Source organism: Heloderma suspectum, chromosome 7, assembly GCF_057233095.1.
Source record: "Heloderma suspectum isolate Gila_16-S chromosome 7, 16-S_ref, whole genome shotgun sequence".
NCBI classification, from domain to species: domain Eukaryota; kingdom Metazoa; phylum Chordata; class Lepidosauria; order Squamata; family Helodermatidae; genus Heloderma; species Heloderma suspectum.
Window position 1 is genome coordinate 89576848 of NC_139464.1, and position 15145 is coordinate 89591992.

At 43.5% G+C, this 15145-nt stretch overlaps 1 protein-coding gene across 2 annotated transcripts; it reads right to left on the reverse strand.

Moving 5' to 3' along the window:
- Nucleotides 1–294: 294 nt before the first annotated feature.
- On the reverse strand, nt 295–14595 carry GPR37 (G protein-coupled receptor 37). Of its 2 annotated transcripts, XR_014784453.1 has the most exons (3): nt 12352–14595; nt 2187–3256; nt 598–1947 (listed from the first exon to the last, which is right to left on the reverse strand). XR_014784453.1 is itself a non-coding variant. In XM_084810875.1 (2 exons), the coding sequence occupies exons 1-2, from the start codon at nt 13399–13401 to the stop codon at nt 2438–2440; spliced, it is 1869 nt and encodes a 622-aa protein (XP_084667001.1). In that variant the 5' UTR covers nt 13402–14595; the 3' UTR covers nt 295–2437. The 2 variants fall into 2 exon arrangements, 1 of the variants encoding a protein (XP_084667001.1); XM_084810875.1 differs by having other exon boundaries at nt 295–3256.
- Between the last annotated feature and the right edge of the window lie 550 nt (nt 14596–15145).

Consider the following 15145-nt stretch of genomic DNA (forward strand, 5'->3'; position numbering starts at 1 on the left):
TAAAAGTTTTATCAGTTTAATTTCTGGCTGCTGTTAAAAGGACATAGTAGGACTGAGGTTTGCAATTTATTTTTTATTTTTAAATGGTGACCCTTTGTAAAGCATTGGGAATTGTAGACACCAGCTTGGTGAGAAAGCCAAATTTTGATTACTTTCGACATGTACAATTCTGACTTCCTTGCTATTTAACAATGTCCTGTGTTTTTGTACTAAACAAGGAATAACTTGTATAACAAATCTGTGAATAAAGGTTGTATATGGGGTGGGGGGTATGCATACACCTGCTTGAATTTCTAATTTTAATTGCCAAGTACAATTAAAAAAAAAAAACATTCCTTGTACATGTTCAAGTAAAATGGACCTCAATAAAAAAGAGTTCCTCTCATGGATTCAGTCATATTTAACAAAATACTTTAAGATGTCAACTATTTCTAAAAATCTAGACCTCTCATTACAGACATTGTACTAATAGATGCCAGCTCGGAATAGGATGGGAGACAGCTACCAAAATATATAGTCTATTGGTTTTGCTGTGTTTTGACTTCAACCCAATGTTTACATGTTTCAGTATATACATATATATGTACCACACATGGTAAGCCTTCACACTTTATTGTCACCAATTCTGTGGCAAAATCTTACACCCCACCCCCACAATGGCACTGTCACTTACAGCAGGAGTTATTCACACAGACTTAGGACATACCTTTAGTGTAGAAAACATTATAAAAAGGAACAAATAGAATCACAGGTAATACACCCTGATGCGAATGGAAATCCCATTGGATCAAATAGAACACAATAACTTAGTTATACATCTATGTGTTAAGAAAGGAAATATCCATTGTAGAAGCAACAAATCTTCTGACTGTATATTGTACACTGAAAAATTATGGGATTTTCTTTCGATATATAAAATTGGGAAGCCATTGAGCAGATATCCCAAAACTTTGAATTCAGTGCAATAATGCATAACTGGAAGCACTGTTCTGCTCCTGCTCCAGCATATTTCGAGCTTGTACCAAGAACCCAGCCATACAGTTGCACAGCCTGCACTATCCTGTAATTGTTCTTGTTAGATACATGGCGTTAGGGTGAGCAGTGGAGGGAGGAATCAGCTTTATGCCCTTAGGTACATGGATGCATGGGAAATATGCTTTTAGTTCTGCAACAGCGTATTATGAAGACGTACCTCCAAGGATATTATGTGATTCTGACTAACGCACTTTTAGTCAGTTTATAATTAGATAATGTAAAAAAAAAAAAAAAGGAAAAAAAGATTGCTGTCCTTATTATGAACATGTTCTTATACTGCTTGATGTACTTGTTAAAATGCTGGCCAACAATGCAGGTCAGAGAATAAAAAATCATTTATTTCACACTCTTTCGCTATTTTTTTAAAATACCAAATAATCTCATAATAATTTACATAAAATGGGGGTAAAACTATTTTCAAATACTTCAAACCACATATTTTCATAAAACATTTGGAGTGGGGGAGAAAATACAATTCAGCCTATGTTTAACAACTTTAAATCCCATTGATTTTATAACAGGAGATTTAAGCATGTACTTCACTCTCTCCCACTGAAATCAATAGGATATATTAGTATTTGTTGATCACCTAAACAACTAAGTGCTATACAGAACAGACTAGCAGTGAAATCCTGTAAGTCCGTGTTCAATGAGGCTTGCTCTCAAGTGTGTTTAGTATTGCAGCCTCAGACATGCTTGCCATAAACTGCATCATTACCAGGGTAAGCAATTTGCGATAATTAAATAAAACAACTAACAAAAAATCCAAACTAAATTAACTTAAATAATATAGGGGAGAGGGATGGCTTCTGCCTTTCTTTAATACATAAAATGCTACCACCATAAATGCAATGATTTAAAACTCCATGTTGACAGTGGGTTGGTTCACAGGATTAAAATAAGCCACGATGGCTTATTTAAATCACGGCATGCGCAGGACACTATTTCCATAATCACCACCCAGGCACAGCTTGTTGTGTCATCTGAATCTGGACAGCATTTTTGTCGGAGAAAGAAACAACCCTCAAATGACCCTACAACAAGCCATGCCGCCCAGGTTCAGATAGCACAAGAAGCTATGCCCAGGCAGTGATTATGGAAATGTGCCTGACATACACCGTGATTTAAATAGGCCATGGTGGTTAAGCCACGGTAGCTTATTTTGATCATGCGAACCAGTTTGTCTTTGTTTTTTGGTGATTAAAAATTATTTATTTAACCAAATATGTTAAACTAGTTTACATTAGATCTTATAGGACTTCATTTGCTTTCTGTTTCTCAACATAAAAAGTAACAACCATTGAAATAAGATCAAATAGCAAAATCTAGGATCCTGCTGAAGTCAACAGAAAAGCTCCAGCTGACTTCGTAAGCTGGGCCTGAATCTTGATCAAAGGGTGAACTAACAATGAGTCCCAACAGAGGCAAATGTGGACATTTCACGACGTATAGTACTGAACGGGGAGAGTTCAAGCTCTGTAGTATACTCATTGTCATTATCGTCACTTGTCACCGTTGAAGACTTCTGAATGCATTCATCACAGCAGCAGCAGCAACATTCCAAAAAGGCTCGACTGAAGGGTTTGCAAAGACAGAAAAGGAGAACTGGAGTCACACATGATTTAAAGAACAACAGAAACTGACTAATGAGGTGCAGGAGGTCCATAGTCTGCTGAGACACCCCTGTGGACATGTAGGCAGTGACTATATTGCAGATGTTTTCAGGAATGATGCAGAAACCATATAAAATGGTCAGCGCCACGACTGTACAGTTCATCTGGCTTTCCAGCTGAATTTGTCGCTTGTTTCCCCTTGTACAAGCCTTCTCCACCTTTCGGATTTTCCTTGCAGTCACCAATGAGCAAGTAATGGTAAAAAGAGTAGGCAAGCAAAAGTAGCAGCCGAAGTACCACCACAGCCTTGCGCCATCGTATGTGAGTGCTAGCACATAGATCGTGTCAGGCAAGTGAGGAGAGATTTTGACCACGCACCGTTCCGCAGGAGGGCTCCCACTGATTTCAAGGTCTTCTTTAGTCAATTGGCGCAGAACCACCTCCGGAAGCGCCAACAGTAGAGCCCCAACCCATATAACAGCCAGTTTGGCAGTAGTTGAGGTGCAGTTTTCAATCATCTCATAATACATCTGCACATTAGTGGCAGCACGGAAACGGTCTATGCAGAGGGCACATAACGTAAAGGTGGTTACTCCTAGAGACGCTACCTGGATATGGAGGGAAAATATGAAATATAATATAAATGTATAACACATTTATAAAATGAATATAAATATGAATGAGCTCTGAAACATACAGACCAATAGAGAGACATGAAATATCTAACACTAGATTTCAAGATGGCTTGCAGCTTAAAATCCGCAAACCAGTTATTTACCCTACCATTCAACAGTTTCCCCGCGTGTGTGTGGGGGAATAAATAAATAAAAAAAAGAGTTTCCCCATGGGTTAAAAAAAAGAAGTCAAAATCATTAAGATACAAACAACAGATTAACACCAGAAAAATCCAAAAGAGATGTGCAAATGAATTCAGGTGGGATTAAATGCATTAGATTTAAAAGCCTGGATTTTTTTTTTTTATGTTCTTCACGTGATACTGAAATTACATAAAGTTCCAGATAAGGCCTCTGGGGACAGCATTTTCCTAACTGGGGCACATAATGAGCACCAAAAATTCCCTTTCCCTGGTAGCCATCTGCCGTAGCTCAGATTGGGGCGGGCGAGATCTTATCATAGATAGAGGTGGTCTTTCAGGGACTCTGGTCCCAGGCCATGAAGGGCTTCAAAAGCCCAGTGAAGATGGACTACTTGAATGTAAACCAATTTTGCACCACTGACTTCAGTGAGGCTTCTTTCCTGGTCCAAGGGCTTCCTGTAGAAGCAGACCAGTGTTGAGGAGAAAGCTCACACATTGCTGTCATTGCAATGTTTCAAACCATGCCTTGCTGGCGCAGCAGTTTTGTATACAGTCAGTGTAGGGCAATATCCTAACCAGTGGAGGCTGGTGGCTCTGATTTAGGTGGGGCCATGAATACTGAATACTGGGTTTCAGTCAGAACCAGCCAGAACTCTAAAGGAACTACCCAATGTGCTGAACCTATTTTGGGGGTAGGTTCAGAATGGATTCACAGCCCTACTGAAATCGGAGCCACCAGCCTCCACTGATCCTAACACACATGCTTAGGATCAGGGTGTAAGTGAACATCAGGCCATGTGTTGTGTTATTTTAGGAAGGAACACAGTAAGCTGCCTTACCTCAAGTCAGAGCATTGGTTCATCTAGTCCAGTACTGCCTAAACTGATTGGCAGCAGCTCTCCAAGGTTTCAGACAGGGATTTTTCCTAGCCTTCCCTGGAGATACCTGAGATTTCACCTGGGACCTTTTGCATGCAAAGCACATGCAATATTACTGAGCTATGGCTCTTATTATTTCCAGTTTCCCCTACTGAAGAGTGCTGCTGGCTTTAGTGGTGAAAGGTGTTTCTTCCAAAAGGTTTTTTAACTAAACCTGTCATGGTGCATTGGAGCTCTGAAGGAATATGAATAGGAATGGCTAAAGATTTTTCTGCTTTTCTCTCTCTTTACTGGCTTGCCTTTATAATAAGTAGATGCCCAGCATCTGCATAGTACCTCAGGGAAAAAACACCTAAAATATCAGGCAACTGATTGTAATTTTTGCTTAATATTCACCGAGATAATTAAGATTCTATAATGGGCACATTTCAAAATGCAGTCTGATTCCCATCATGATTTTGAAATATTCTTGTTCATGTTCATCACATAAAAAGTTGTGCAAGGACAGAGAGTGCAATTACATGCAATTATATAAATATATCCTACACATTGGCTTTCAGCATTTAATGGCCATATCTGATTGCTAAAAGTCAATATTACTGCAACATACTAGGCACTTTGGATAAAAACTGGTAAGCCCTGACTTAACTGAGTGATTCTCTGAAATGTCTTCTTGAGAATCATGCAGCTTCTTATTAACCTGCAATAGGAGGCATACTTAATTATATCACAGCAGAAGGACTGTAAATATTTTTGGTAGGCAAGGCCATTCATTTAGTGAGTTAGACTGTCTGAGAGACATTCAAAGGAAAAAGCTTAGTAAACACAAACATAATGTGCAGTTAAATCAAAAAACTTTTTTTGAGGTAGCAAAGATTAGTACAAAGAGGCCAAAGCTAAAATAGCTAACAAATAAGCCTTTTACACACCAGAGCTGCAAAGTCTCAGACAGGAAAATGTAAACCTCGTGACCTTGACTCTAAAACATTCACATACTCCTTAGCAGTTTCCCAAAGCCACAGCAACGCATTTAACGAGGTCAACTAACAGGAATGCCAAGTTTCAAACCTAGCAAGCAACAAAACTTTTGATGGCTATGAAGACAAGATTTTTTAAAAAAAACTACTTGGGACCTGAATTGAATGTCAATGCCATGGATGATCATGGAGACATCACCATCTTGCAGTTTCAAGCTTTAGCGTCTAGTCCTCAAAATGGAAATTGCAATATCCTATAATCTCACATAGTTGCTGAGACTGAATGGGATTAAAGTTCTAACACACTTAAAAAGACTGTGAGTGATGTGCCAATGTGCTGATGTATGTGCCAGAGTAACACTATGCACTGTGATGATGTTCTGGGGTAACTATTATTATATCCCATATTAAGATTTTATGAGATGACATAGAAAGTCTTATGAGCCAGCAATGAAAGAGCTATATTCATAATAATTATTGTTACCACAAATTGTTTCCTTATATTGCATTTTACTGTACATAAAGCTATGGCCCTAAGCACTCCCAAATCCTGTAGTATGCAGTGACTCCACCCACCAGACCCTAACACAGTCAGGGCCTTAAAACTGGTCGGGAGCAAGAGTGCTACCACCTCAGGACACCTACAGATACTCTTTGCCAAATGGGGACATGGGAGCTATTAAGAAATGGGGCAGAAAAGAACCAGGCCTAGGAAATCTAAACAATTTATAGTTTTTCAAATATACAAGACTTGTTTGTGACCATCCTGCTATCAATGTGGTGTTATCTGTCCCCCAGGATACCACCTGTGGGAATAAACCTCAAGCTTGCTTGCTTCATTTCCCACTTCCCTCTGAATAGGTAGAACTTGCCAACTGAACCATGGAGATTTTGCATTTCTTTGCACATGAAATTTCTCTGAACCTGTGAGATGCACTTTCTCTTTTATAGAGGTCTGACTAGATGAGGCATCTCTTATGCATCATTAGGATATTAATACAAACATATAACCCACTTTTTGACTCCATGGGGCCTTCAACAGAATTCACAACAACCATATTGGCCAAGATCTAAATAGGCATTTATTCAGATTGTTCCTGCTGGACATGAAATATAATACCAGCAAAGGTGAGAGAGAAAGTAAGTGTATGTCAAGAGAGCAGCCTCCATAACCAATCTGGTATGAGATTTGTGTTGGTAGTATTAGAGGCCCAGCTTAGGTACCTTTTAGACATAGTCTCAGCAGTGTGGGAGCTGCTCTTTCACAACCAGAGATGCCCCATGGCTGGGAGGTATATTTGTATTTTGGTCCTGAAATGTGGCCCCAAAAACCTTCTCCAAAATGGAATTCGGCCTTCAGGCTGAAAGAGACTTGCACCCCCGGTGTACTGGCTGCCTGGACCAACATTACCTGGTTGGTGTCAAAAGTGGTGCTGAAGTCATTTGGCCATCTGAGCTATTGGTGTATCAGTTCTTCAAACTAGATCCATAATACTGCTGGCACTGTTGCCTTTTCAGACTTAAAGAGCAATCTTGTCATCCTCTACTGTGTAAACTCAGAAGGTTGCTTGATACCAAGGCCAGAACAGGCAGAACTAATTATGTAGTACTGAGATAAGAAATGTAGCTTTTTTAACCCCCAAATATCGCTGACCTCTGTTTTCTGTAAAGTCTAAGACAAATCCCTTTTCGAATGAAAACTCAAATGCAGCACACGAACATGATTGTTTCCATAGCAAATTAAAATTTCAGAATGTTTTCAGAAGGCTTGACTAGAAATCAAATTGCTGCCACTTAATTATTTTATGTTTTATATTAACCACATGCAAATTAACATAAAATTGGATTTTAAGTCATTAAAAAGACTCTCTCGACAAAATGCTTTTGTGTTTACAGTACAGAGACTTAACAGAATAATGAAACAGACTTGGCCACTCCCAAATATTCCTAAAGATTTAGCCCAAGTGAAACTTAAAAGATTCATACTGGATATTTGCCACAAGCCCAAGGGTTTTAATAAATCTTTATGACTTCATGGCATACAATTAACCTGAAATACATATTTTATTTTCTATGAAGAATGCAGATATCAAGACAAGCTTGGTTCAACTCTTCAAAGATCTGTGCTAAGACTTAGAAAAAACATGCAATTTTAAGAACATCTGGACTATTTTTAAAAATTGTATCCTCCTTTAAAACAACGTATTCAGGCTGGTCATATGTTTGTGTGGTTCTCGCCATAACATAGAATCATAGAATAGTAGGGTTGGAAGGGGCCTACAAGGCCATCGAGTCCAACCCCCTGCTCAATGCAGGAATCCAAGTCAGAGCATCCCTGACAAATGGCTGTCCAGCCTCGTCTTAAAGGCCTCCAGTGTGGGAGAGCCCACCACCTCCCCAGGTAATTGGTTCCATTGCCGTATTGCTCTGACACTCAGGAAGTTTTTCCTGATGTTCAGCCGGAATCTGGCTTCCTGTAACTTGAGCCCATTATTCCGTGTCCTGCACTCTGGGATGATCAAGAAGAGATCCTGGCCTTCTTCTCTGTGACAACCTTTCAAGTACTTGAAGAGTGCTATCATATCTCCCCTCAGTCTTCTCTTCTCAAGGCTAAACATGCCCAGTTCTTTCAGTCTCTCTTCATAGGGCTTTGTTTCCAGTCCCCTGATCATCTTTGTTGCCCTCCTTTGAACCCTCTCCAGCTTGTCTGCATCCTTCTTAAAGTGTGGTGCCCAGAACTGGACACAGTACTCCAGATGAGGCCTAACCAGTGCTGAGTAGAGGGGAACTAGTACTTCCCGGGATTTGGAAGCGATGCTTCTATTAATGCAGCCCAAAATAGCATTTGCCTTTTTTGCAGCCACATCACATTGTTGGCTCATATTCAGCTTGTGATCGACGACAATTCCAAGATCCTTCTCGCTCGTAGTGTGGTTGAGCCACGTATCCCCCATCTTGTAACTGTGCATTTGGTTTCTTTTTCCTAGGTGCAGAACTTGGCATTTGTCCCTATTAAATGCCATTCTGTTGTTTTCTGCCCAGCACTCCAGTCTATCCAGATCACTTTGAATTTTGTTTCTGTCTTCCAAAGTATTAGCTATCCCTCCCAATTTTGTGTCATCTGCAAATTTGATCAGCATTCCCTGCACCTCCTCCTCCAAGTCATTAATAAAAATGTTGAAGAGCACTGGGCCCAGGACTGAGCCCTGCGGTACCCCGCTCGTTACCTCTCCCCAGTTTGAGAAGGTCCCATTGATAAGCACTCTTTGAGTCCGATTCTGTAGCCAACTGTGGATCCACATGATCGTTGTTTCATCTAGCCCACTTCGAGCAAGTTTGCTCATCAGGATATCATGGGGCACTTTGTCGAAAGCTTTGCTGAAGTCGAGGTATATGATGTCTACAGCATTCCCACGGTCTACAAGGGAGGTGACTTGATCAAAAAATGAGATCAGATTTGTCTGGCAGGACTTGTTTTTGACAAATCCATGTTGGCTTCGAGTAATCACGGCATTGTTGTCAAGGTGCTTCCAGATGGATTGCTTTATGATCTGCTCCAGAATTTTCCCAGGGATTGATGTCAGACTGACTGGTCTGTAGTTCCCAGGTTCCTCCTTTTTACCCTTTTTGAAGATAGGGACAACATTAGCCCTCCTCCAGTCATCTGGCACTTCCCCGGTCCTCCATGATTTCTCAAAGAGAATAGACAGCGGTTCTGAGAGTTCTTCTGCCAGTTCCTTTATGACTCTAGGATGCAGTTCATCTGGCCCTGGAGATTTGAACTCATTCAAAGTAATGAGGTGTTCCTTGACCATATGCCTGTCGATCTCAAGCTGCAATCCTGCCCCTTCAGCCTAAACATTTCTCTTTATTGGCCAACAGCTGTGCCATACCAGTAATGTATGAACGTTTATCATGTGGTTAGGCAAGATCACGCAAGTACTTCCTATACCAGCTTCCTTCGTCATCAGGGCCACCAACGATGCTTGTGGGGAAAGGATTCATGATAAAAACATCCATATATTACTGATGGTGTGGGAACTAGCTAGAAGAAAGAGGTGGGAACTAGCTAGAAGAAAGAGGTGGTAACCGTGCAACAAATGTACTGGACCTCAAATAACCTTTTAAGCACAGCAGGATGAGAGCTGTTGGACTCTGGGTGAGAGCTAAGTTGCCAGTTATAACCCACTTGCTTCACCTGTACACTCTCAGATGGTGACTAAGCATGCACTGACAAACTTATGAAAGTGGGCTGAGCAGTGCTGTGCTACATCACTGTCTTTGTACACTGTGGAGGACATAAACCATAGCCCAATCATACTAGAGTTCTCTGAATGAGCATAGAACTCTCCTACCAAGCACAGTGTAAACACAGCAAAATCATAAGGCCAATTTTGTGTGTGCATCTATTCCATATTGCAACTGCATGGGATGGAGTAATTTGATCAATCCAAGTTTGGTTACTGGTCACCATGTGTCTGGCAAGACAGAATGATTCGGTTTGCCACAGATTGAAAACAAATCATCCCTGGGAAAAGCTAGCTGCATGACTAAACTCTAGTCCCATTGAACTCAACAGGGCTTGCTTCAGAGTAGGCAGGTAGATGATGAGCTTCTCAGTGCAGGGATAGAGCCTTTGCTTCTGTTACTTTATAAAGTATCATGTATGCTGACACATAGCACTAAAAAAACAACATTTCCAAGACACCTTCATAACAGGCTGCCCACTGCTCTTTCTGATGGAAATGCCTATATTATATTCAATGAGAATCTACTTGCCAAGTATTTCACTCCAGGTTAAGTCCTGGAACCACTGTATCTCCATCAGATATAACACTATTGTGGGGAAACAGTAAGTAATGTCTAAAACCTGCCCTGGATTGCTTAACCATGGGGTGGGGGAGGTATTGAATTCCCCACCTGGTTTAGGAAGATAGAAGACTAAAATTCAGGCGTACCATATAACTATGAATGGTGCAGAGGAAGTGGAGAGTTCCCCCCCCCTTCTCATGATACTATGACTTTGGGTCATTCAGTGAAATTTAATGGCAACAGATTCAGGACAGGTAAACAAAGTACTTGTTTACCCGTACTTTGCTTTCCCTGTACTTTGTTTACCTGTGCATAGCTTTGGCTATGGGGCGGTGTAGAAATGTAATAAATAGTTCACACAACACATAATTTATTTATGGAATTTATTGCCCTAAGATGTGATGGTCATTGGTTTAGATGGCTATAAGGGGATTAGACAAATTCATGAAGGACAGGTCTATCAAGAGCTATTATCTACAACAGCTAAACATATTAAGAGATAAGCACCAAGATATTTGCAGGGTTTATATTACAATTTAACCCCGCTATCAAGTCAAGTATCAACCCTATACTAAAGGTACACTAGTGGTTGCTACAGTGACATCTAAACTTATAATTATCTCAGGTTCTGTGGTGGAAAGGGATACATGTATTCAGTATAGCTGTGTTTTACGGGAAGTTCTATAGTTAAGGGTCACTCCCCTAGAGAAGAGCATTGAAATGTCACAAATCAAATCGATTTATTTATATTCTGGGCAACGTGTTTTCATGCCAGTGCACCTCGTACTACAAGAGGATTGTGAGGAGAGAGGACAAGTTCATACCGCACTCTTCCATCCCCATGCCAGGGTAACATAAATGTAATTTAAATACAAGTTAATAGTTTCCTGCCTAACAAACAGAAAGTCCTTCTTAATGAGAAACTTTTCCCCCTTTCACTTACCCCTCTGCTCTTAGTTAAATGAATGATAAGCATATTGTCACATGCAGAGAGTAGTAGTGCCTGCCAGAATTACTCCACCAGCTTTAGTGGTTTCCCAGTAAATAAATAAAACAGACAACCTGAATGGTCGTAGAATTCTGGCCAGCTGGCTGAAAGCTTGGCTGGCAAAATATCTGTGCACTTGCCAAGAAGCAAGGATTTAAATGGAACCTGAGGCTTTTAAAGAAAAACCACTAAGTGTGAGATTTGGAACTGACTGGCTACATTAATAATACATCTATTACTTTTAAGGTTTTCAGAATCTCTTTCACTCCATCATGTTCCAACTCTAGAAAGAGGTATTTTCTGCAGTATATCTGGCAAGAACAAGAGTAATATGTAACTCTCCCTCCAACCCCATGTGTGATTTCACAAGAGATGTAAGTACAGGCACAAACTGTATGGCTTCCCATCTTTTAACCATGATTTGTTATGGTAGCCTGGTCCATCAATTAAACTGGAATTCTTGGATTTAAGCCAATTTAACATGGTTCCTAAACACATTAGCTTGGAAGTTGGAAGTAAGCGTTAACTGCTTTCATTGAAACTTACTACCAAGTAAAATTTATTGAAAGAATTTCTAATGTGTTTTTAAATCAAAATGCAAAGGTATGCACAGGAACCAAATTTTTAACGCCAACCCTACTGCTCCAATCCAGAAGTTATCGACCTACTGAAGCAATCATTCATACAGAGATCATCTTATTGAATGCACTATGGTGCGTTTGTGTACAGAAATCCTTACATACAGAAAAAGAACAGACAGTTCCTGTGCATGAGGATCTGAGCCAATATGTAAAAGTAAATCTCACTTATTTCAGTTGACTTACAATCACATCCTTCACTTACGATCAGGATGCTAGTCCTACTACAGTCAATGAGACAAAGTTTGCTTAAAACTCAAGTATTCTAGCTGAATTAGTCAGAGGTGCAAGAGAGAATTATGTATACCCTAAGCTCCACCAGAATCATATAAATAGATAAGTTGAAATATTTCACATCTTGAAATGAATATGATAAAATAAAATTCAACCGTTACTAACAAGATTTTAAAAAGTGAAAATGAGGGATACCAAAGGAGAGTGAATGAAATATTATCAACTTCTTCTAAGGGCAAAACAAGGGCCAATGACAATTAATTATCAGCAAATATGCAAGATTTATCATGAAGAAATCCATGCGCCCAATCTGTGAAAGCCACGAGGAAATTTCAGGTTGTTACACTCATTACGCTTACCTCAATGTATGGTACAATTTTGCAGGAGAAATCATCCAGCAGCCACTTTTTGGTGAGTTCTTGAAAGATCACCAGAGGCAAGCAGAAAAAAATGATGAGGAAATCCCAAAAGGCTAGGTTGGCCAGTAGGGAGTTTGAGATGCTCCTCATGTAGTAGTTGTGGCACACAATACACATCACTGCCATGTTGCCCATTATCCCAATGCCAAAGATCACTACTGACAGGCACATGACTGCATAGGCACCGTATGACTCCTCAGTCAGGGGGTAAAAAGGGTTCTTGACCCGGGATGGCAGAAATGTCCCATTCCTAAGGGCGCCAGCATCCCTTTCTCCTGCACGAACGGTAGAGCTATTCAAGGGCAACGCCTGGGGGATATCCTTCTGTACCACCTGAGCTGAAGTTATTGGGCTGTTTGTTGAGTCACTGAGGTTTCTCACAAGGTGGCTGTTCTTGAAAGCCTTGATTTTTCCCGCTCTTCCTTTCCCCTGGAGCTCATCAGCCCCCCGCTTGCTTCTTGGATGCCTCTTGGGGCTAATTCTTGTGGCGCACCTCCTCCTTTCCTTCTCCTGCATTTCATTCTTCAGATCAGAGTACCTCCCGGTTTCCAAGGCTACAGAAGGGGCTTCATTCAAATGGCGCTTGCCACCTCCTTCCAAAGGGCCACTGGGCTGTGTGGCTTCTCCATGACGGGCTATTTGATCACCAGTCCAGTCCCTGGCGTGACCATAACCGCCTAGCGGAGCCCAGTCCTCCAGAGCTCTAGCTGCAGCCTTGGATCTGACAAAATGCTCTTTCTGCAAGGAAGTCCGAGCGCCAGTTCCCAAAAGACTCGCACTCCAAACAACTTCTTGTCTCGGTGCGCCTTGCCGGAGGGGCACAGGAGCCACCTGGCACCACAGCCCACATTCCCTGCCCTTTCTACCAGCACCAAGGCCGTCTCCTTTTAACAGCGCCTGGGGCAAAGTGCCTTGGGCAAAGGCAGACAGGGCGCCCAGAAGCCAAGCCAGGCCACAGGGGGTCGCGACAAGATGCATGGTTGGGAACATTGCCGCCCCCCCCCCCCCCCGAGGCTCCTTTACGAACAACTGTTGCCCAAGCTGGTGGGGGTGTCGGCTACGCACATGTCACCGAAAAGCCGACCTACCCGAAGTTGCAGAAAGGCGAGAGGTGATCCGGAGCGTCGCTACGACTAAACAATACTGTCTATTTCCTCGACAAGCTCCAAGTTCGACTCATGTCCTCAGCAAATGTATCCACGACTCGGAGGGGGAGAGATCGCGAGAGAGAAGGCACCACCAAACCTCTCGCAGAAAGCTCCAGCGAAAGCAGAAGCCACCTTGGCCCGGGCGAGGGCTTGTTCTCCCGCAGCCAGCTCAGCCTCTCGGGACAGATCTTGAAAAGTTGCATCAACCGCGGCTCCGATCGCAAATGTAGCAAGTGGAAGCGCTCCTGCCGGAACGTCCTCCCACCCGCCTACCCCGGCCAGCGCCCCGCCTTTCCCAGCGACTGCTGCTCGAGGGTCCCCGCTTCGCATCCTCTCGGGATTGCCATTAGCCGCTCGCCCGCTCGCGAGGAACCATCCTTTGGAAAAGGGCAGGCGAGCGCCCCGTGGCCTCCTCGGGTGCGCCCCGGGCGAGACGGCGCCGCTCCTCGCCGACTGCTTGGCGCTTAAGCAAGCAGGTTGCTGCATGCAGCCGAGGCGTTTCAGGCTGGCTTTGTGGGCGCACAAAAACGCCAAACCAAGCCGAGGTTGAGAATCGCCGTTCGTGGATGAGGGAGTCTCAAGGCTGGAAATAAGAAGCGAATACATTCGGTGTCTCTATTTGTTTGTTAAAGGAGGGCGCCCAAACCAGCAGCTCAGCGTCAAAGTTGCTTCTAGCAGCAGCTGCAAGTTGGGGGGGGGGGAGCAGCAGCAGCGTCGTCGAGAGAGACCCCGCCAACAACGTGTTGCTCCGTCCTTCCTTTGCAAGCCGGGAGCAGCAGCCAGCCAGCGAGGCGTTGCAGGGGGTGGCTGGGGAAGGCTGAAGTGGGGGGGGAGAGAGGCGACGGTGGCTGTTCGTGCGCGGCTCTGGGGAGGCTCGTAAGGCAGGCACCGGTCCGGTCTGCTCTGCTCCCGTCCCTTTCTCGCTCCCCCGCGGGCTCCAGATGACGGCGAACGGCCACCCCTGGCGGCTGCGCTCCACTCAGCCCTCACGCAACATCCACTCGCGCTTTTGTGGCGGCTTCTAACAAGAAAGGGAAAAGGGAAGGGGGGGAGAGAGACTGAAGGGCGGCAGTGCGCACGCGCCACTCGCCAGGGGCTCCGCCGGAGCGGCGCTTCTGCCTCCTCCCCTCGGAGCCGCCTCTTGCCCCAGACCCGGGGAGGCGGCACGCCGGCGGACGAGTATAAGAGTGGGAGGAGGCGGCGAGGGCGCCGCGCCTTCCCGGCGTTCCTCTCAGCGGGAAGAATAGGCGCCCTTTGCTTTGACATTCACCGAGGGGGCGGCTCCTCCTGGACTAGCGAGGTGGAGTCGAGGGCGAGCAGAGCCAACTAGCCCGGGGCGAAATGTTTGGAGCCAAGACGCAGCAGGGCTGAGCCCCTGAACCTGGCTGCTCTTTCTCATCAAGAGCGTGTGGGCGTTTCTACACCGGCCTAAAATCCTGCATTTGAAAGGAGGGTTCCTGCTCCCGTTTTAAATGTAGGATCACCACTGACTCCCTTTACACGCGCGTCCCCCCCCCCCCAATGTTCCATTCTCTTTCATGGCTCCCGCTCCCCTTCTTGCCGCTTTTCCTCTTCATGGAGGGAAC